This window comes from Fukomys damarensis, unplaced genomic scaffold, assembly GCF_012274545.1.
Source record: "Fukomys damarensis isolate Sample0158 unplaced genomic scaffold, DMR_v1.0_HiC HiC_scaffold_17, whole genome shotgun sequence".
NCBI classification, from domain to species: domain Eukaryota; kingdom Metazoa; phylum Chordata; class Mammalia; order Rodentia; family Bathyergidae; genus Fukomys; species Fukomys damarensis.
This window is the reverse complement of record NW_022900929.1, coordinates 77,319,064-77,341,213: the sequence shown is the minus strand read 5'-3', so window position 1 is coordinate 77,341,213 and position 22,150 is coordinate 77,319,064. Positions and strand designations below refer to the sequence as shown.

General features: G+C 46.3%; 1 protein-coding gene across 1 annotated transcript in view; it reads left to right on the top strand.

Annotated features, from left to right (window-relative positions):
* Fbn1 (fibrillin 1) overlaps window positions 1–22,150 on the top strand; it is a 189,011-nt gene that overhangs the window by 11,976 nt on the left and 154,885 nt on the right. The window contains exons 4-5 of the mRNA XM_010632676.2: window positions 2,247–2,342; window positions 4,130–4,225. Of these exons, the coding sequence (XP_010630978.1) occupies window positions 2,247–2,342; window positions 4,130–4,225 (192 nt within the window). The remainder of the gene's footprint in view (window positions 1–2,246; window positions 2,343–4,129; window positions 4,226–22,150) is intronic.

The window sequence follows — 22,150 nt, the reverse complement described above, 5'->3', positions numbered from 1 at the left end:
GATTTTCAAATGGAACAAATAATGTAAAGTCGCTATTTAAGCCACTGTTAGCTTCCCCCCTGTTTAATCTCAGAGCAGCTAAGTGGCTCTGTGGCCCATGTGGGGATGGAAAGGAGCTCTCGGCGTGAGCTGCTCTAATGGAAATCAGTTCCTGGGCCAAGTTCCTGTGCTGCCTGGCGTGTGACGTCATTTCCTGTGCCTTTCCCAGTCTTCGCTTTTTTTCTAGGATGGGATGAAGCTGGGGACAACTTCAAAACTTTAAAACAACTCTACACCTTTTCCTGACCTACTTAGAATATTATCCAACGTTTTCACCAAATGCTTTTTCTGTTTGAATAATTGTAGCTAGCTTTTTTAGTTAAAAAGCATTTTGGCTGAGATTTTTTTAATGGAATTATAGGAAATAACAGTTTGAATTCGTTTCCAGGGTCGCTCGATTTCTGTGACAATACCCCATAAAGGAGTCACGTCTACTTTTACATATGGAGAAAATGATAAAGATTTTTTTGTAGCGCCCTACTTAGGGCTGTGCAAGTGACTTCCCAGTCTCAGTGTGGTCTTTGAGTATGGCTGGTGAATGGAAATTAACTTAGCACTGTTCTCTGCAGCACCTACACACGGCCACAGCACTAAAGCATCTGTGGAATGTAATTGAGCAGTCATGCAGTTTTTGGACAAGTGGGCTGGAGAATAGGAGAGATAATATATATTATATATAACATATTATGTATCAAAAGAGATATATACATGTCTGAAGAGAGTGGTGTCAAGTACCTTCAGAGAGGGGGCTTCCATGTGGTTGGGGAGGGAAGAGGGAAGAGAAATTAGAAAAGAACAAAGGAAAGACAAGACGTCTGAACAGGACCTTGGAGACAGGTGGGCAGGATTTCTGTGTTTGGCAAAACTGTGTCTCGCTCGGGGTATAGAGATCAGAGGGGGCTTCCACGAAGAGACTGGCACCTCTGTGAGAAACCCAAAGCATCAGCAAACTAAAGAGCAAAATAAAAGAGGGAGAATGCGAACCAGGGAGACAGTTCTTTTGCACATTGGGCCCTGGAGAAGGGTTCCCCGAGGGAGGAGGGTTGGTCCCGGTGGGTAAGAACGGGCAGAGCCGATTCCGGCTTTTGCTGGGAAAGTCGCTGCTTCCCACCATGTGGAATGGCGGAGCCCTTTCCCTGGGAATCACTCTGTCACACAGGCAGGGCAGAATAAGCCAAACCCACGATACACTGACCTGTGGGAGGGACTCGTGCCTTTGATCTTCTCTGCACAGGACAGCTGCTGCTTTAGAGGACTAGGGCGAGCCTGGGGTTTTGAAAGTGCTGGCAGCGTTCCTGACGTGGAGACAGCTCCACGCTGAAAGGAGGCGGGGCGTACTATCCTGTCCTTGTCTCTCATAGTGGAGACTCCAGCTTCTCCCAGTGTCTCAGCATCTAGGTCTAAGGCTGCCTGTAGCCTCTGCCCTCGCGTTGAAATGCACACCTCTGTAGGCGAAGCTGTGGCAAACAGGTCTCAAACACAGCAGGTCTCATTTAGTTTAAGGTTCCCGTTTCAGGGAGCAGCTCAGCTGTTCCCCCATCATCAGTCTTATTATTAAATGCTTTTCGAGGCGTTTTCCTTTTTTTCTTTTCTGCCCCTAATATTTCTTTTAACAAAATGATACGGAATGTCCTACTCTGCCTTATTTCCCCTAGCCACCTACTTGGGACTGTAAATCACAGGAAAATTATTGCTACCACAATCTTGTCTTGTGTGTTTCCTCTCGGCACCACAATCTTGTTAGGATAAATTACAGAAATGACATTGAAGTGTGAGCCTTGCTTAATCGGGGAAGTCATTTGGCACAGTGACAGTAAACGCCGCAGAAGCAATTAGATTACATCGTAAATGACTTTATACGTACAGACGATCCCATTGTCAATTAGACCATTCCTGCATGTATATACGAATCCTGTGAATCATTGTATTCTCCAATGACTACACCTCAAGTCCTGTGCACTGTTGCAAGCTGTGTACTTAAGTTGCAAAAATGAGTATTCACTGTCTTCTTCTTTTTTTTTTTTTTCAAGTACAACACTGTAATATCCGCTGCATGAATGGAGGTAGCTGCAGTGACGATATATACGAATCCTGTGAATCATTGTATTCTCCAGTGACTACACCTCAAGTCCTGTGCACTGTTGCAAGCTGTGTACTTAAGTTGCAAAAATGAGGATTCACTGTCTTCTTCTTTTTTTTTTTTCAAGTACAACACTGTAATATCCGCTGCATGAATGGAGGTAGCTGCAGTGACGACCACTGTCTCTGCCAGAAAGGATACATAGGGACTCACTGCGGACAGCGTAAGTAACCATGGCTACCGTGAGGTCGCCGGAATAAGGGGATCACCGCTGAGGGTTTTCTCTGATGGCCGGGACGCAGCGTTTCCAGACGTCTGGTGACCCTTGCAAGAGAGCAGGTCCCTTGCCCAACACACTTAGCCCCTGCATCTGTGCCGAATGTCGGTAGTCTGTGACTCGGTTCGTTTCCCTTCACTCCGCTCCAGCGCCCTGCTCGCCTCTGCCTGTGGCTCACAGTCGCCACCCAGGGGCACGGTTTTGGCTACTTCCTGTTGCGTGCCTTCCGTTCCTGTGCACGGTGTCCACCTGGAATTTCCAGAAGCAGCGCCTGTGCAGGGTTTGCCAAGCTGGACTCTGCCCTCTGCCCACACGGGTCCTGAGCTTCCTCTCAAAGCGCGTGGCTGCGTCTCCTCAGTGTGCCACGCCCGATTCAGCTGCCTCCCTTCTTACCCTGGCGCCGAGGCTGTGGGTTGATTCACAGCCACTGCTCACTGTGGCTGCTCTCTGCCAGTGCCCGGGCTGGCAGAAGACCAATGTTTCTTTTAAAAAGTTCTTTTCGATTATTCCATGATGAATATATATGTACCTTATAGGAAATTATGCAAAATGAAACTGTCTATAAGCCCATCATTCCAGAAACTGTTACAAACTTTTAATGCATATTTGGTGCACGACTATATAATTTTTCATTCTGCTTTTCAGTGAATAACTTATTAGAAGTATATTCATGTGGTCAAACATTTAAAAACACATTTAATGGCTGCGTGACTCTCCATGAAATGTGGAGTTCTTTTGCTGTTTACTTAATGAATCCTTAAAGGTGCTATTCATGTTTTCTACATTTTTGGCCACTGTGTGTGTATGTATGTATATACATGTATATATATGTATATATATCTATATCTATATATATATCTTCAGGATGAAAATAATGAACCAAAATATATATGTATATATTGACTTAGGGAAGGTCCCCACTCTGTAGTGCACTAAGAACAGTGGTTGAGTTTTGTGCAGTCCAGTGTAGAGAGAGGAGAGCAGCTGGGTGGCCTCCCTACTGTGGGCAACCCTTGGGCTGGGTCTCGAGGGATGGGTAGGAGTTTACCTATCACGTGATGGGGGTTGGGCTTTTCAGGCAGATGGCACAACAGGAGCCAAAGCACTGGAGCAGGACAAAGCATGGAACACAGGACATGCAGGTGCTTTTGTGTTGCTGGAGATGAAATGCAAGGGGAAGAGATGGGAAGGGAAATAAAGCAAACAGGAAGTCATGGGCTCCATTGTAGTGCCTTTGTATGTACAGAGTTTCTTCCAAAGCACAGCCAGGACAAGGTGGTAAGTTAACAGTACAGCAGCCAGTTGCACCTGCTGAGGGTTCACTCCGTGCTTGGGCACTAGGCCCTGTGTAGAACTCCCCATGTTTGGACTGTGAAGGCAGCAGCTGTTTTGAGTCAGAAGCCCCGAATCCTGCCTTCTCCCAGCTGAGGAAGCCGGACCCGAAGCTTCCGTAATTACTCTGTGGGTGCAGATGGTGCCTGGCGAGGCTGGGCCTAGAACCCGTTTAGTCCGAGCCCCCATGTGTGTGATGCCGTGGCCTGGGCAGTGTTTGCTGTTCCCGAGGCCTGGGGCACGGGAGAAGCAGAGGGCAGGGGCTGGGTCTGGGTCTGGGCTCAGAGGTGGGAGGAGCGTCTGCGCAGAGGGAGGTCTGTACTGTGGGCCCGCGGGACTGCAGGGTGGGTCACTAGCCTGGCTCTCCGCTGAAGCTGCTCTGCTCTGTCCTTGTCTTACAGCTGTCTGCGAAAGCGGCTGCCTCAACGGAGGGAGGTGCGTGGCCCCCAATCGCTGCGCCTGCACGTACGGCTTCACGGGACCCCAGTGCGAAAGAGGTAATGGTTTCTCACTTCCTTCGAGTGGCACATTCTGGCCGCTTCCTGCTAGGGGTTCGCCAAGGCACCGGATTTGTACAGCTGCGCTGTGGATCCTGAGAGCAGTGGGAAGTTTCTGAGTGGTCTGTGGGCAGGTGTCCTTGGGGACAGACCGTGGTCCTGAGCCCATGCAGGCTGCTGGCTGCTCCTCCTGGGGGACGCAGGGCAAAGAGTGTGTCCATGCACATTACTTGGCACCGGGGCCAAAGGAGGAGAACTTTCCGTGAGTGCTGGGTCGGAGCTTCGCATTCCAGAAATGGGTCCCAATTAAGCGCATTTGTGGGAAGGGGAAGTGGGGAATGAAAACGCGGGAACGGAGCTGTATAGGAGCAGTAGGCCTCGGCTGAGAAGTGGTCAGCTCTGTCCACACTGCAGCCCAGCGAAGGGCGGAGTCGTCCTTGTGGGGCACAGGAGATCCCAAGGCTTGGGAGGCCCGAGGATACCACCCCCAAGGCCACCCAAAGGACGCAGCATTTTTCTGCTTTGGGCTTTAACGTTCCTGGCTGTTCTTAGTGAAAAGCACCATTCCACCTGATTTACCTACCAGTATGTGCAAATCTGATGGTGAGAGATACACGCATGTGTAATGTTCCCAAACTCTTCTCCATCAACCGTAGCGTTATCAATCACCTGTTCTGTCTCTACATAGTCATTTTCTCATCAGTCTTACTTTTATAGTAATGGGTTGTGTTTTTTTTTTCCTGATACTAGAGACTGAACCCAGGGCCTTCTACTGACCTAGATCTCCTGTCCTTGAAAACATATTTTTTCTGAGACAAATTTTCCTAAGAGGAGAGTTGCTTAGCTGGCCTGGCACTTGCAATCCTCCTGTCTCAGCCTCCCAGAATGCTAGGATTACAGGCATAGGTCACCACACCCGGCTTACAGTGGTTTAGAAGGCTCACGTCATACAGACCTGTGATTGAAAATACTCAGCAGCTGTAAAACTGCAGTTATCACTTGTATCCAAGGTTGGAAGATCTTCTAATTGTAAGACAGGAGGCAGAGATTGAGTAGCAGATGTCCAATAAATGCCACTTAAGACAGCCGAGAAAAACAGACAGCGGAGAGTGGTATGTGTGAAATCGTTTATCTTCTCTTACTATTTAAACAAGTTCACCGGAATTCACTTGTTTGCTAAAACAGCAGAACTGGAGTACACTCTGACAAGCATCTGTGGGTGAGTCACCTTGACTACTGGATGCATTACGCTGTGTTTCTGTAGGGCAGGAAAGTCTGCTGTGTGGTGCATACCCTGCACGCCTGGCCTTTAAGTCTCACCCCGGCCTTGTCTGAAGACCTCCTTCCATGGTTTGTCTTTACCACCTGCACACCTGTGCTTTTTCGCCTTGGAGTGATCCACAGCATTGGTAGGCATTCAGAAGGATAAAGACAGTGGTTTTCAACAGGTGGAATCGCTTGTGGCCTTATGAACTTGGGGACAGTGTGGCAGGAAGTCACAACTGCTAACCTGCGACTTGGGAACCAACGCTGAAGATAGTGCTGAGTGTCCTCCCTTTGTTTTGGAAAGATCAGTAGTAAAATGAAGTTGTAGGGTTTTCTTCACCTTCTGGCTCTGTCAGTAATTTGCTGAAAAGAGCATTGGTCTCCATAGCTCAGGTATGGATGGGAACACGGCCTGAAATCCAGACAGCACATTCCACAGTTACTCCCTCGGTGGTCTGATCTTACTGGTTAAATTAAGAAGTGGGTTGGATTACTGAACTCCTACTCAAAATCGGCATAAGTTCAGGGTGCCATTCACTGCTCCCCTTCTGGGAGAACAGCTCTGCTGAAAGGCGCAGGAGTGCATAGACGTGTTGTCCCCACCGGCTCTGCACAGTGGCGATCGTGTCAGTGGAGTTGATCCCACGCAGCTGATTCTCAGGGCTGTGGGGGTGCAGCCCCGGGAGCAGGAATCGCTCTCTTAGTCATTGGCCCCCGTGAGGATGGCCCAGTCCTGCGGTTGAGGGGAGACGTGAATGTCATTTTCCTCTCCGTGCGGGAGAGGGGTCTTTTGGATGCCCGCGTTGTATTTCCGTGTATAGTCTTCACTGGCTTTGGTTCTTATGGGAGTCATCGGCTCGCTTCTGTAAGGAAGTGGAGGCCATAGAGCCTTTTGCCAGATGTCTTCAGTGATTTCAGGAGTGACAACGAGCCGGTGGAACCAAGTCATGACGAACCCATGCTGCAGCACGGGCCTTGTCCCGCGTGACCTCTCCCGGGGTGGGGCAGGGCACGTCCCAAGGCTGCTCATGTTCTGTTTTTACTCAGATGTGGCTCTTTGGTTTTACGAATGAACTTCCAGGAAGCCGTTGCCATTTTCCCAGCCCCCTGTCCTGTTCTGTGCACCTCAAGCTCCCTCCACACTTTTTACAGTGCTTGCTGCAGCCCAAGTCCCAGGGCTCCCCGCCTCCCCAGGGAGTGGCCTTGTTTTCAGCCTCGTCTTTGTCCCGAGCTCGGTGCCTGTCGCAGGGCACAGGGGTGGCGGACGTTGAGCGGGTTCAGGTGGTAGTGCCGCCAGCTCTGGGACCAGGGCCAGAAGCTCTGGGGGTGATCGCTGGGCCTGTTCACGGCCTGTCCTGGGAACTGGCTGTGGGCTTCACACAAAAGAGACTTGGTTACAGCGTGGACGCCTAACTGAATTCAGAAGTTCAGAAATATGATCCCCCGGGGGCACGAGATTGTCATTCTTTTTTTTTTTTTTTCAGCTTTAATTGAGTTTATTGGTACATTTTAGGGATACAGTACAGTTACATTCATTGTTGGGATCTTGTACCTCTACATGACAAGTCTTGGTTCTCATTTTTTCCCCTTATCTCTGCCCTCCCTTCACCCCCTCCTCCCCTCCCCATCTACAAACGCTTTATTTTCATCTTTTCATTATCTCACATTTTTTTCTTTTCCCTTTTTACTCTTCCCCTACCCATCCCACCTTCCCTACACTTTTAGCTCCTTTGCTCCCATTTCTAAATGTCAGTAATCTTATTAGAATCTTATGCATTGTTGCAGATTATTTACACCAGGGAAACTATTCGGTATTTACACATGTGTGACTTATTTATTTCACTTAGGAGTATATCTTCAATATGTATCCATTTTCCTATGAATGAATCTATTTTCTCATTCTTTATGGCTGAGTAATATTCCATTTTATAGAAAAACCACAACTTCTTTATCCAGTTTCCAACGGATGGGCAAATAGGCTGTTTCCAAGATTTAGCTATTACAAACTGTGCCGCTATAAACATGGGTGCACATACTTCTCTGTGATATGATTCTTTTAGTTCTCTTGGAAAGATACCCAGCAGAGGGATGGCTGGGTCAAATGGAACCTCCAGTCCAAGCTCTTTGAGGTATCTAAGATTGTCATTCTTAAGCAGGCAGGGAGACAAAAAGGAGGTGTATTTCTACTAAAAGCAAGTGGCGGGGGAAATAAAATCAACAAGCTTCCCGTCACCAGGTCCTACCTGTGTAAAGGAACATTCTGCATGTCAGGTGCAAGCACTTCTCGGGCCAAGCATCTCTGTTCTGGAGACCACGAGACCTGCATACTCTGTAGCTGTCTTCCACAGACACCCAGGGCAAGTGTGAAGTTCTCCGGGGAGCGATACCGGCACGGTTTGGCTTTCATAACGCCAGCAAACAAAACTTAATAACCTCTGAACTTGAGCATCTGGGTTAGTGATGGAGATCCATGCTTGAATTAGAAATCAGAGCCGTCACTCCTGCAGGCGGGTTCAGAAGCAGGTGTCTCACGTGCAGCTTTTAGTCCTTTAAATAAATACATTGGTTCATCAACCCCACTGGGGCAGTAGCACCGGGCTGTCCCGCTGCCCGCAGTGATTACTTTTTAAGAACTGGGTAGGAATAGCATTGGCTCCCTCAGCCCCCCCGTCACCGCCTTCGCTGAGGCTACATTCTGGATGGAGGCGTCATCTCTGTGTGTTTTCACTTGCTCTTGTGCTTTTCCTCCTGCGAATCTACACCTGTGACTTCTAGTCTGCCCCGCTCCCCGGCCTTGAGCATCCAGGCGGACCCACAGATGCCTGAGCCCTGTGCAGCCCACATTCACCTGTGTTATTGGAATGTGAAATTGAGGTCAGCGGGCTGCTTTTGCAGTGACAGCACAAAGGAGTCGCTGTGGCTGTAGTTACTAACAATAAAAGACTGTGTCAGGTGTGGTGGCGCAGGGCCATAAATCCAGCACTGTGGGAGGCTGAGGCAGGGAGATCAGAAGTTAGTGCTCAGCCTGGGCGACTCTGTGTCTGGGTGAGATCCTGCCTCAATAGCAAAAACCAAGCAACCAAACAAACCAACACACACACACACACACACACACACCCCAAAGCAAACCTCCCCAAAACAAAGACAGGCTGGGGCTGTAGCTCTGTGCAAAGACTTTTGAGTTCACTCCCCAGCAAAACAAACAAACCAGTAAATAAGTGCACGTGTGCATAAATAAATAACATAAGTCTTGTTAAACGCTCTTGGATTAAACAGAGTGAATCATGGGAGTGGGTGAGGTGACCAGAGAGAATTTTCTGAGGAATGGTGGAAAAAATCCGGAAGGGAGCCTTTCAGGGTAGCACTAGGAGACTTTTATTGTTTGTTTGTTTGTTTGTTTTTGGTATTGGGGATCCAACTCAGGACCTTGAGCTTGCGAGGCAGGCAGCGGAATCACTGAGCTAGATTCCTGTCCCAGTAAAAAAGACTTTTAAAAGGCACTGTCCCGAAGCCTGCAGGGCTGGGGGTGTGACTCAGTGGGGCAGGACTTGGCTAGCCTGTGAGAGGCCCTGGATTTGATTCCCATAGCCGGGAAGAAAAGAAAAAAAGAAAACTTGGCTAGCAAGGTAGTTTTCCTCCTTGGTAGAGTTCAACTAAGTTGCTTTTACATAATTTTAAAAAACTGAGAGAAAGAGCCCTGAGTACTTTGGATGTGTCTCATGCGGGGTTCTGGAATAATCCTTTGTTTGATTGATTTTGATGATTTAAGGGTACCAATTTACTCTTGGAAAGAGTGTGATTCGAGTCTGTTTGCAGAACATAAAAGTGGAATCCAAAGGACAGAACCAACGCGCCTAAACATAGACATCTGAAATGAATATTGTTGTCCAGTGCAGTTACCATGGCTGTTATGTGCTTTCCCTACCATGCCACAGCTGCTCAAAACATATGTGAACCTCTCTTTTGGAAAAGCCCTTACACAGTCAGCGGTACATTTCCCTGAACATGTGACCCATTTTTCCTTCGAGGAGGCATCTGAGATTTTAGAAACGGCCTGGAAGAATTCACAGTTAACCCTGGTGACTGCAGCAGGTAATTACACATTTTAGCCCTTTGGAATAAAAACCAGAGAAAATAATATTCTCACCTGGCTCGTAAAGCACACGGAGCTGGGGTAACGTTTTAAAGTCAAGCTGCACATGAGCCAGAGGATGGAGCCGTGTGGAAATTCTCTTTCTGGACCCCATCTGGAGGTCTTCATCCGTGCTGTAAGAGGGCGAGGGAGCGATAGATCCTTCTGAATCCGGGTTCGTTTGTTCTGTTTAGTTCTCACCCAGGTCCCAGCTGTGAAGACGGTGCCTGGGCGGTTGCCAGCTCCAGGGCATCTGTCTTGAGCTGGCTGTCGGGAGGTAGTGGAGGGAAGGTTTAGCCGTAAGAGAAAGGGACGATGGGGAAAGCAGAGGGTTGGAAGGCAGGAGGACTTGCTGCCCCTGCCTCTGTTGGCCGGGCGGAGCGTGTTTGTGGGTTTGCACCATAGTGAAAGGGAACAGAACAAACAACTAGGTTGGCTGTATTTTCCTTTGCACAGTTGACATTTGAGAAATTGTTATTCTCATTCCTTCGCTTCGCTCTTAGGATACAAAGATGATGATTTTGTACAGTTATCTTTATAATCGTGTCATGGAACAATTATCAAAAGGCTGCGCCTTGTTAGTAACTGATAAGCATTTATTATGTAAACCCGAGAAGTGCAGGGTCTACACTGTGTCTAATACACAGAAAAGCCTAACATGCAGTGATCCAAAATTATAATAATCAGGCAGAACACTTTGGACATACATCTCATAAAAATAAGAAGAAATATAACCTTATCTCAGAGGCCTGTTTAGAGCTTCACGGAATCAGGGGTTGTTTTATTTTTAATTAAAAAATAATTTTATTGTGCACATTTTAAGTTTACAGAATAATGTTATAGGATACAAATAAATAGTAAAAAGGTTACTATACTGTAACATATTAATTTGTCTACTCATAAAGTTATACCTCTTGAGAGCAGCTAGTGTTTCCTTATTTAACAAAAACCCCTAATGCAATTTTATTAACTATGGTCATTTTAACATTATTCACAATAGTCAAGGTATAGAAATACCTAAGTGTCCATTGATAGGTAAATGGGTAAGGAAACTGTGGTATGTCCATGCGCAGTGGAATATTATACAGCCTTGGAAAGGAGAACCTGCCATTTATTACTGTATGTATGGGCCCAGAAGACATTATGCTAAGGAAATGAGCCAGACAAGGAAAGAAAAATGTCACATAATCTCATTTATATATAGAAATCAAAATATAATCCACAGGTCAAATATACAGAGATAGACAATAAAACTGTGGTAGGTCCACGTAGTAGTTGTATAGGTAGAAGTCTAGGGATCAAATGAATGACAGGAGGTGCTTTTTTCTCTTGGTGTTTTTCTGCAAGGCACCGATGAAATATAGACACAGATCTTCCTTCCTCTCTGTCTCTGTCTCTGTCTCTCTCCCCCCCACCAAAAGCTGTTTCTGACCCTGATTTCATGTAATTTTCAACTGTAGGTGGCTGCTCTGTGCAGACTGTCTCCTGCTTTGCAGAGCCTAGAGAGCTCTGTGGGCTGCCTCTACTTTCTTCTTCCAGAAGGGTAACAAGCAATACCCATTGTTACTAAAATATGCTGGAGCCCGCTGTGCTCCCTTTGTGTTATTCAGACTGGAGAGTAAGTGACCATTAGGTGGCAGAGGTACCAAGCCCCGGGCATCCTGTGGTCTGTGGTGGGATCATGATGTTGGGCGGCCGGTGGCTCCCTGCACAGCCTTGACTTTCCTGCAGCAGTTCCAGGAGCTGCGCCTGTTGACAGGGACGTGGGTTCTGATGGCCGCGGTGTGGCCATGGGCACGGAGGGCACAGTGGTTCCGCAGTTCCCCAGCTCCCCGCTCCATGCACCTTGCACACAGCAGGGCTGGGGAGGTGACCCCAGGCGGCTCGATGCCCCCTTCCCTCCCCTGTGCCCTCTGCCCCTCTGCTGGTGGATAAAGGGTCTGCAGGTCCCTTAATTTGGGCAAGAGCACGCATTCCTACTGTGGCTTTGTCTCCTTCCTCAGCCCCTGGGTGTCCTCTTTGATGCCCCAGGCAGCCCCTGTGGGGAAGGAGTCACGCAGCCCCACTTTTAGTGGCCCAGAGCTACGCAGGCGTGGTTTGGCCCTAATAAATTTCTGGAGAGCAAACCAATTTCAACAGTGGTCGCTGCCCTCTGGAGCCAGGTCCTAGCAGCTGGCTAGCCAGCGTCTGGGCATGCAGCAGCTCTTGGTCCCTTCCAGTGCAGGGCATTGGTGCCACTCAGCCTGACCAGTGCCCTGAAGGCCACGGGACTTGGCACTGCAAAACGACCCCTACTAGTTCCCTGGAAAGAGCTGGGCGACAGCCCATCCGTTCCGTATGGGCCCCTAGTCTCCCCTCCTGCAGACACTGGCATCCTCTCGACAGGCAGAGGGTCTGGGAGCTCAGCCGGGGCACCTTCCCCAGGTGCGTGACGGTGTCGCCTCTGACTGTGGACGTGTCCCGTTGGTCCGGATGCTTCATTGCGCCGAGTCTCGCATTGTGACGTGCTCTTGTGATGGCAGAGCTGAAACTTCAGGACAGCTACAAAACTGGAGGAGAAACTGGATGGCACGCTCTCATCTTTAAACGGTCTATGTTCAGCTTTGTTTTTAGCTCGTGTGAACGCTTTAAAAACATAGTGCTGTTTCTTGCGAGTTCGTGATCGCATTTAATATTTTGACCCCTTTTTAGTTCTGGATGTTCAGAACACAAGAGTAGCCCTGACCACCAGAACTATGTGGGCCCCATATAATTTTAGCTTTTCTGGTAGCAGCGTGAAAAAGGAAAAGGAAAAAGCAAATTTAATTTTGATGATATGTTTTACTTAACCCAAAATATTGCATCAGTAGATATTCTATATTAGAAGTTATTAATAAGAGGTATTGTGTTCTCTTTTGCATACTAAGTCTTGAACACAATGCATATAATATTAGGCCACAGCCAGTTTGGACAGCTAACAGTCACATGGAAGTAATGGTCACCTTGTTGGATGGTGCAGGTGACAAAATTTCAAGAAAGGTCTACAGTTTTCCAATTTTCCTTCCTCTTCTTTCTCCTTTTGCTTCTTCTCTAACTTTTCAGAAAGCAGCATTTTTGCAAAAAAAAAAAAAATTTAGAGAAAGGCTACATCGCTACTTGGAAAGTCAATCAATTTAAAAAGTAGAACCAAGGGCCTCTCAGGCATTTTGGCTGCATTGAATGCTGAGGAATTGTCTTGGGGTACATAGGAAATATAGAATAGAGTCAATGTGCAAAAGCAACAAAACTTCCTTTATTTTAAATATTTTTATTGTAACATTTTAAAAAAAGAGGACAAAGAAAGAAGGAAAAAAAGGCTGGCTGCAGGTTGGGCCCATCTGATAGAGTCTGATCTCTGCAGATCTCTTAGTGGAGTCTTGTTCCATCTCCGTGATAAACACAGGCTTTCAGGCAGTGCTCAGCGAGGTACGGCGATACAATGAGAAGGGAGTGCATGGTTCTTGTCATCACAGTCTTTAAAATAATTCTTCCTCAATTTTTTTCTCAGTACATGCACAGAGTAGTCACACTCTCCACAAGGGTTTTTTCCCAAGTGCACAGCACAGCTCAGTTCTGTTTGCCCTCACGCTCCTCCCCTCTCTCTCCAACCCTCCCTCTCTTGGTTCCCTTCCCATTTGCATAAGATCTAGCTCTGTTTCCTACTATTTAGCTTTCATTTTGCCCTTTTCTTCATTTATACTTTGGGTTTCTCATGTAAGAGAAACCACCCTATCTACGTAAGCTTCTGCGTCTGACTTATTTCATTTCACGTTATGGTCTCAAGATGCATCCATTTTTCCTACACATAACTCATACTTATCCTTCTTTATAGCACAGTAGTGCTCCCTCGTGTATGAATACCACAGTTTCTTTATCCATTTGCCTGTTAATAAACATACAAGCAGCTTCCAAGATCTTTAGCCGTTATGAGTTGTGCTGCTGTAAACATTGGTACACATGGGTCACTATAACGTATTTTCACCTTTCTTCGGATGATACCCAGACGTATAGCTGGGTGGAATAATGTGATTCTTTTTCGGGAAGACAGACATGCAGGTGTGAAACAGTGACATGACGAAGCAGTGAGGCCGGGAAGAGGAGGGGGAGGAAGGCAGGTGAAAACGGGAGGCGTGAACACAAATCGTTAGAGGCTCAGTGAGGGCTGGGACAGTTCCTGTCTGAGGCAGGCTCTCGGGAGTCTCACGAACTCTCCTTCGGATATGGAAACTGCTGAGAGGCCCAGGCGGTTCCTGAAACTGTCTTGGATTCCCTTTGTGGTGTCCCTCACCGGTTGTATGTGCTCACTTGAGAGAACTTCAGAACACCTGGTACCTGTGCTCCCTGGTAGTCAGGTAAGGCTTCATGGGCCAACCCGGGGGCCACAGTGCCTTTGCTGGACCTTCAGGCCCATGCAGCAGGGAGGCAGGGACCATGATGTGCAGTGTCTCTGGTCGGTGTCCCTTTGGAAAGTGTGTGCCATGTTTTCTCGTGAGCTCTTGGGAGCCTTGCAAGAAGGAAACTCTTTGGACTTAGTTTTACCCAGTCTTTCCAAATCCATCATTTCTAAAATCCTTTCTCTCTTTTTTAATCCCTTAATACATGTAATGACCTTGTTTGAAGATCTGAGTTGTAATGATTTTTAGTGTCATTTTGAACGTGTCCTTTGATATATCTATGACAGAGTCTTCCTGTCTTATTTTATATATGTATATATTTTTTGTTTGTTTGTTTGTTTTTGTTTTTTGTTTTTTGAGACAGGGTCTCACTATGTAGTTGAGACTGATCTGGAACTCAGTGTATAGCCCAGGCTGGTCTCGAACTCACAGCGATCCTCCTGCCTCAGCCTCCCGAGTGCTGGGATTACAGGCGTGCGCCACCATGTCCAGCTTGTCTTAGATATTTTGATTCCATATGTCATACTCACTTTGAAAAGGTGAGTACTTGTCTGATTCTCTGGAAGTTTTTGGAGAAATCACTTAGCTTTTGTGTTCCTGGGAGGACAGGTTGGCCGTAGACCGCAGTGTGACGTGGAACTCCTGTTCCCTGAGATTGGTTGTTAAATACTGTAAAGCGTCACGTGGGCGGTGGGCCTGTCCCACGGAGCTCCGATCCGTTCCTGGTTCTGAGTGGCCTGCTGTGCTGCCACGCGTCCTCTCCAGGTTCCTCTCAGTCCCCACAGGTGCTTCTTGAACCTGGACTGTCAGGAACTGTTAAGAGTCAGAGTTTAGTGTCTTAGACTGGTTCCGCCCTTTTCTTTCAAGGTCAGGTTTAGGGGTCCTTTCCTCCCAGTCATTTCCTGGCCCCAGGGGGGCGGTCACCTTCCCACCTCCGACCATTTCTATGTAACTTTGCTGATGTCACCACTTCTGGCCTCCTGGGCCCGGTCCACATTGCAGTTAGTGGGCTAATGTCTCTGTTTAACTTTGGCTCTTTTGTCAGTCACTTTAAGGATTGGACCAGCCTTCTTAGCATTTTTATTCCACTATGAATTCTTATTTTTCTTGCATCTTAAAATAATTGGGTGACCCAGCCCTTGTCTTCGGGAATATACACAGATGGTTTTTATTGATGTTTATTAAGAAGTAAGGAAGGAGCTGTTTGCCTCGTCTAAAAACTTCTTCCCAAGTACGTGTACTGATTCTTGCGTTGAAATATTTGTATTACCATAAAATAATCTATAGTTCTGCTTCATGGCTTCCAGGAAGACTGAATAGCACATTATAATATTTTAAGGTTCCTTAAAAATATTTTCTTTACTGAAGAGAACATTCGTGATTTATTTAAATGTGTGTGTTTAGTATTTTCTTTGAGAAGTAAATTTGGTATATCCACTGCATGATGTTGGAATTTTAAGATTTGCTAATCTACTTTTGAGGATAAAGCACTGACTTAGCCGCAGATGATCGGCTAGAATTTGGTATTCTTCACCCAACGAAGACCAGTACTTTCTCCTGTCTCATTGCATACCACGCCCGTGGCTGTGAAGAGGCTGGGTTTTTATTCAATATTTGATTTACTTCATTTAACGTTGGAATCTTGGGATTGGTGAGAAAATGTTTTAATGTTAAATATGTCTGTTTAACCCAACATTTTAAGGGAAGGTACCCTGAACGACAGTACTTACCAACCCATCTGTGTCTCATAAGGAAATGTGAATGAAATATTTATAATTGAAATGTGTGGGAAGTGAATTCTGTGGTACACATGAAAGGAAATGTTCTGCAACTTTTTTTTTAACCATATTCCCTCAGCAGTAATCGTTTTTCTCTGAACTGTTTCAGAAGACCTTTGTAATAAACAATAATTGGGGTATTTGTTTCCTTTGAGAATAAAGAACGTTCTAATGATTCCTTTTGTAAGACAGGCTCATTTCTATTCAGTTCCTGAGGGCCCTTGAATGCTTGCCTGTTGTAGGATACTGAGTCAGACTAAAAGGGAAGGCTTGAAGATTGGAGGCACTTTTTTACCCAAATTGAAAGTGTTTGTAAACATACCTTCACCCTTAAGGATTCAATTCTTCCCGAAAGCCTCACTGGAAATACTCATATTCTGTTAGGAATCTCAGTGATGCATTCTGTAAATTAAAGCCAATGAACGAATGCTGGCAATCAAAGGCAAAGCCAAACTCCTTCAGAAGTAAATTTTGATGGATTCTTTGTACAGTGATTTATAAACTTCTCTTGAAAAGTGGAGAATATTTTGGAGCTTTCTCGTACTAGGCGAAAAAATAAAAGCAGAGCCATTGGTAGCATCTTTCTGATCTAAAACTGGCATTGGGAAATAGCGTATAATAGAACTTGACTTGCTTTCTATGGAAAGCGACCCTTAAGCGCCATACAAAATTCTTTAATTTTTTTTTTTTCAGATAGCATAATTTGGAGCGAGACAGGGCTTTTTCTTTTCAGACTGTATTTAGGCCTCCTTTTCTTTCTGCAGTGTTTTTCCACGGTTCCAAACAGAACAAGCTATCACAAAACCAAGCAAAAGCAGCCACGCTGTGAAGCCAACTCCAAGTGTGCACGGGACTCTCCTGTTCTCATGACTCCTGGGTTGCGATTTTTTACTTTTATGAATGAGAGGAAATGATAGGGCAATGATTTCCAGAATTAAATTTTATCCCAAAGGATTCCTCATGCCCACTGGTCAGTATTAGGTGAAAATCACTTAATGTTTTTGTTTAAAATGCCTAGGTAGGAGGTGGTGTGTTTCTTCTTTTAAAACTGATAGCTCCGGGGCTGGGGATTTAGCCCAGTGGTTCTGCTGCCTGCCTCGCAAGTGCAAGGACATGAGTTTGATCCCCAGTACCAAAAAAACAAAATAAAAATACCTGATGACTCCTTGAAAACTGGTAAAGATCTCACACTCTGAAGATAAACCCTGCCCTTTTGCAGGCTGGAGGACCCCGGGTGAATTACGGCCTAGGTTTTAGCCACAGCTGCTAATACGCACAAGGGGATGATGAGTATTTACCCACTGAGATTGTGGGATATGAAAGAATAAGACTATGAAAGCATATGTGGGAATACGAAAGAACCCATAAAACACTGCGCATAGAGCCTGACCCGGAACTCATGTCTGATGAGCACGAAGCCATTTACGTTTCTCCTTCCTGTGAAAGTGAAAGTAATCCTAATCTTGGTTGAAAATTGTTGTTCCATAAGTGATACATGAAATCTTCATACATCACCGAAGTTAGGCCTAAGCTCAGAGGCCCTGTTGCAATCACTTTTTCCACTTAGAACTTTGGCTATTTTATTGGAAGAGCATACTTTTTGGATTCTCTATTCAGACGAGGCAACATTCCTTGTTGGATATAATATTAACCATGTGCCTTTCCTTTTTTTTAAACACACACCCACTGTTGCAATCGCAACAAAGGCTAAAGCCACAACGGTGCAAATAGTCATAAAGAGAGGAGAAAGTGAAGGAGCGGCCACAGCCCTTTCCATAAAATGTAATGATGATTGTGGCCTGAGAAGCATTTGTTTTTCCAACCACTGACTGAAGGTTATGAAAAGGTTTTGTTGACTTTCACTGACACATGCACAGATAGGAGGGGTGTCAGCTTGTCTCTTCACAGATGGCCAGCAGGGAGATCTGAGAGGCACTTCAGAAATGCGGCATCGGTCAGCGAGGAGCAGGCACAGTCGCCCACCAGCAAACAAAGGGAATGTGTTCAGCTTCGAGGGCCTGAGAGCCGAGCTTGCAGATAAGGCGTGGTCCAGGTTGGGGGAGTGGAGATGCTTTCAGTCACAGAACCACAGGCCGTTTTTCTTTGGTTGCAAAAGAATGAAAGCACCGATACCAGAAGGGCGAAGCTAGGAAAACCACAATCTCAGGGGAACTGAAAACCACAGGACTCAAGCCACCCTCCTTAGTGTTCAGTTTCCTTTAATTTATCCATAAAAAGATGTGCTGGGGAGCTGCGAAGAAACTGTTATCTGTGGCGCACCTGTGATTTCCCAGGGGCCACGCTGATGTGTGCAGAGAGAAGATGGGGTGACAGTGACCCCCCACTGCCAGGGGTTGTGCTGGGGGTGCGGAGAATGTGGTGAGACCTGTAGTCCTGCGGGACACTCGCGCTGGGCAGCAGCGGAGCACTGTGTCTTCTTCCCATAGCACCTCAGAAGCCAGATGGCTTGGCTTGCCCATGAGAATAAGTCCCAAAGACCCCCAAACACTGACGTGGGTAAAGTGAGACAGTCCTTCTGTGTTTCCAACTTCCTTCATCATCAGAGGGATGGAAAGAGGTAAAGACATCACATTACAGAGACCCCTGCATGTTTACAGCAGCACAACTCGTAAGAGTGAAATCACTGTGTCCTCCAGCAGATGAATGGGTGGGGTTCATACCTGGTGGGGCACTGCTGTGCTATAACGAAGGATAAGTTACTTGAGTCTTTTGTAGGAAAATGGTTGCATCTTGAGATAATAATGTTAAGTGAAATAAGTCGGACACAGAAGCTTAAGTATCATGTGGCTTCTCTTACATGAGAAACCCAATGTATAAGAGCAAAACAAAAGATAAAGTAGGAGACAGAGCTAGATCTTTTGCAAAGGGAAGGGAACCAAGAGGTGGAGGGAGGATGGGGAGAAGGGGAGGGAACATAAGAAGAATTAATCTGTTTTGTGTACTTGTATGCCCTCCGCACCACGAATGTGGTCATCATGCACTGCGAACATGCACTAATAAAAATAAAAAATTGAAAAAGTCAGGAGGACCTTATGTGACTTATATTGCTTTTCCTCTACTCCTCGTGCTCCTGTAGGAACTCAGACCCCTGGTTTCCCCCCAGTGACATTGTGTAAACGGAATCCTGGCACCCTGCAGACACATAAATCTAGGGCTCTCTGGACAGGCTTTGCTTAGGCATCAAGCATTTGGAGATAGGGCCTGCTCTGGCCCCCGGGGAAGCCTTGGATGTCCCAGTCGCGGTTAGGGCCTCAGTAAATCATTTGCTGTCTGGACAAGTCATGGCGGCCACCTCAGTCTCTGGATACATTGGCAGTGGTTTATGTGAACAGTAACAACAAGTACCTAGCAACATACAGTTTGGTCACGTTGGCCTTGTAATGCCACATGTGGCTTTGTGGGCTTTGGAAGGCTAAGTTATGACTGCATCTGAAAGATACTGAAAATTAAGTGGCAAACGTTGCTGGAGGCTGGCTGGGCACCGCAGGTGGAGTTGTGCCGGGTGGCGTGTGGTTTTCTGTGGCAACGGCTCGTGTTAGCCCTGGGAGGGAGCGACGCCTCTGTCCTCTTCACCATTTTGTCTTCATGCCTAGCATCCTTGGCTTTCTTGAGTGTTTTTTTTTTTTTTTTTTTGACTCCGTGAATTAATACATAAGTAGTTTTCAGGCCCAGTTTATTCCTTGAGTTCCTTAGAACGCAAACAGAAGTGGCCAGTCTGCCATCCGTACTTCTAGGGGCTCCTTCCGCCTGGACCGCTCTAGACCACCAGCGGCGTTGAAGCGGTGTTCTGTGATCGGCACCGGGTGAGTTCTGTGGAGAGTGAGCGTGCTGCGGACAGAGAAGCAGGAAAGCAGTCTGTGGGGTGAGGGCCTGTGTGGGTCCTGCACGGCAGAAGGCAGGAGTAGGAGGGAGATCTGTGTCCAGTCGGCCCCTGGAGGATGGCCTGCGTCCATGAGCCTCGCTTTTGAAGCTCACGATTGTCCGTAGAAAGCATTAGTTTATTAATTATCCTTTTATTGTAGCTCTGTCTTGGTTCTCTCATTGATTTCACACCTCTTTGATTTCAGACTGTTGACCTTTGCTATTTCTGACCTCTGTTTCCTTTGGCCTTAGCTCAGTCTTTAAGAGTCTGTATTTCAGGCACCTGGGCAGATCTTCTGGGTTGAGTTTATGGGGCAGAGCTTGCGTTTCCTGGGAGGTGGGTGCTGTGTGATAAAAACGCATCTACTGAGGCTGTGACGAGGTGGGGAGATGGGAGGAGCTTGACGGGGACCCCATATGTGAATGAACACGTGGCTGCTGTGTTGCTCTGCCCAGGACGTCCTGCCAGGGTGGTTTCTGGGAGCCTAAATCTAGATGGGGCATTGAGGTGAGAATTCAGGGAAGGGTTTCTTTTATGATCAGTTTTTTTTCCTTGATGCACATATCAGGAGATTAGAAGGTTGCCTTTTCTCATTTAAATTTAGAGCATGAGAATAGTGGCCTTCAAGGGCAGGAGCTTCACAAGAACAGGAATTTGGGACCCTCTCCTCACCCTGGCTAGGAAACATGACACCCAGAAGATGTGCCATGTGTTTTGGTTGAACATGAAGGATCTGGTGCCATCATATCGCTTGTGGTAGCAGGGCTGGCTTTGGCGTGGTGTGTGTGATTTGTCGCCGTGGTAGTATCCTTCAGCCACCCCTCTTTGGTGACTCGGGGACAGCAAGCTGTGCAGATGTTGCTGCACTGCAGTTCCAGTTACTGCTTTGGTGGGTCGCTTTCCTACTCCTCGGACTCCTGGTGATTGTGAGTGACAGTTGGCTTTAGTTTAAGTCTGTAAGACAGACGACTAACTGTGGCTCATCTGTGGCTGAAATCAGGGAGAGGAAAATAAAAGGAATTGAATTGCTATGGATACCCTAAGGGGCATGGATTAAGATGCTATCAGTTTACTTCCTCTGAGAACATTTGGTCGCAGGGAGATCTGGCTTCCAGAAGAAATTCAAATTTGGGCGTGTGGCTTTTGGCATAGTCCAGCATCACTGGAATAGTCTATAATACATTCTGTTTCTTTTTTCCCATGCCTTGCTGGGAGTACTCAGAAAGACCCAGTCTCCTGACTGAAGGTTTATTGGCCATCCCTAGGTGAGGTGTTTCCTTTTCAAGCCCTATGAAGAAGCCAGTTTACCAAGTGCACTTAGGGCAGTGTAGTGGAGGCTGAAGCATCTCAGAAAGACTGGAAACTGAGGCTAGGAGGGACAAATCGTGGTTTCCAAAGAGAACGGGGAAGAGACTAGTTGTTGGTTGGTTGGTTGACTGGTCTCCAAGGGAGGGGCCGTATCCCATGTTTTATAGTGCTAGCAAATAACACTTTTTAACAGGCACCTTTTGATTGTCCCAAGAAATGTAGTTGTCCCTTTTGTCAGATTGTCAGGAAGTAGTGGGCTGAAGGTCTACGTGTTTTATCCGCGATGTATGTGATGACTCTGTGTCCCTCTTTGATACTGTCACTGTATAGGTAGATTTGAGGGTCTGTTGGCAGAGGAGCAGAAAAAAAAAAAATTGGGCTAGGAAGGAAAAGAAAATGAAAAGAAGATGTTGGCTTTGGAAATAAGAAGGGCAGAAATTTCAAGCTTTTTCTTGTGAGCTCAGTAACTGCAAAAAAAAAAATAGAGCAAGAATCAAATGTCAGAAGCTATTATCTCAATTTCAAAGTTGATGTTTCATTGCTATCCACTGGCTCTTGCTTTCTTCTTTAATTACACAAAATAACCACATTTTAGGAACTTCTCTGAGGAATGTAACGTGTTAGCTGAGGTTACAGTGTCCCAGCAAATATTCTCATCCAAAGGATTTCCAAGGACCTGCAGAGCAGACCAGAGATTGTCTTAGAAGACCTCGTTCCTTTATCCATCACAAAGTTATCCTGAGATGTCTTATCTGGCCATTTACTACCTCAGGTATCTTTAATAATTTGTGTTACCTTAGAATTCAACATTTATTTTTGTATATATTTTTATATATTTACTTTTTTTTCAGCTTTAATTGATTTTATTGTTACATTTTAGGGATACAGTACAGTTACATTCATTGTTGGGATCTTGTACCTCTACATGACAAATCTTGATTCTCATTTTTTCCCCTTACCCCTTCCCTCTCTTCACCCCCTCCTCCCCTCCCCATCTACAAACACTTTAATTTCATCTTTTCATTATCTCACATTTTTTTCTTTTCCCTTATTACCCTTCCCCTACCCATCCCACCTTCCCTACACCTTTAGCTCCTTTCTTCCCATTTTTAAATGTCAGTAATCTTATTAGAATCTTATGCATTG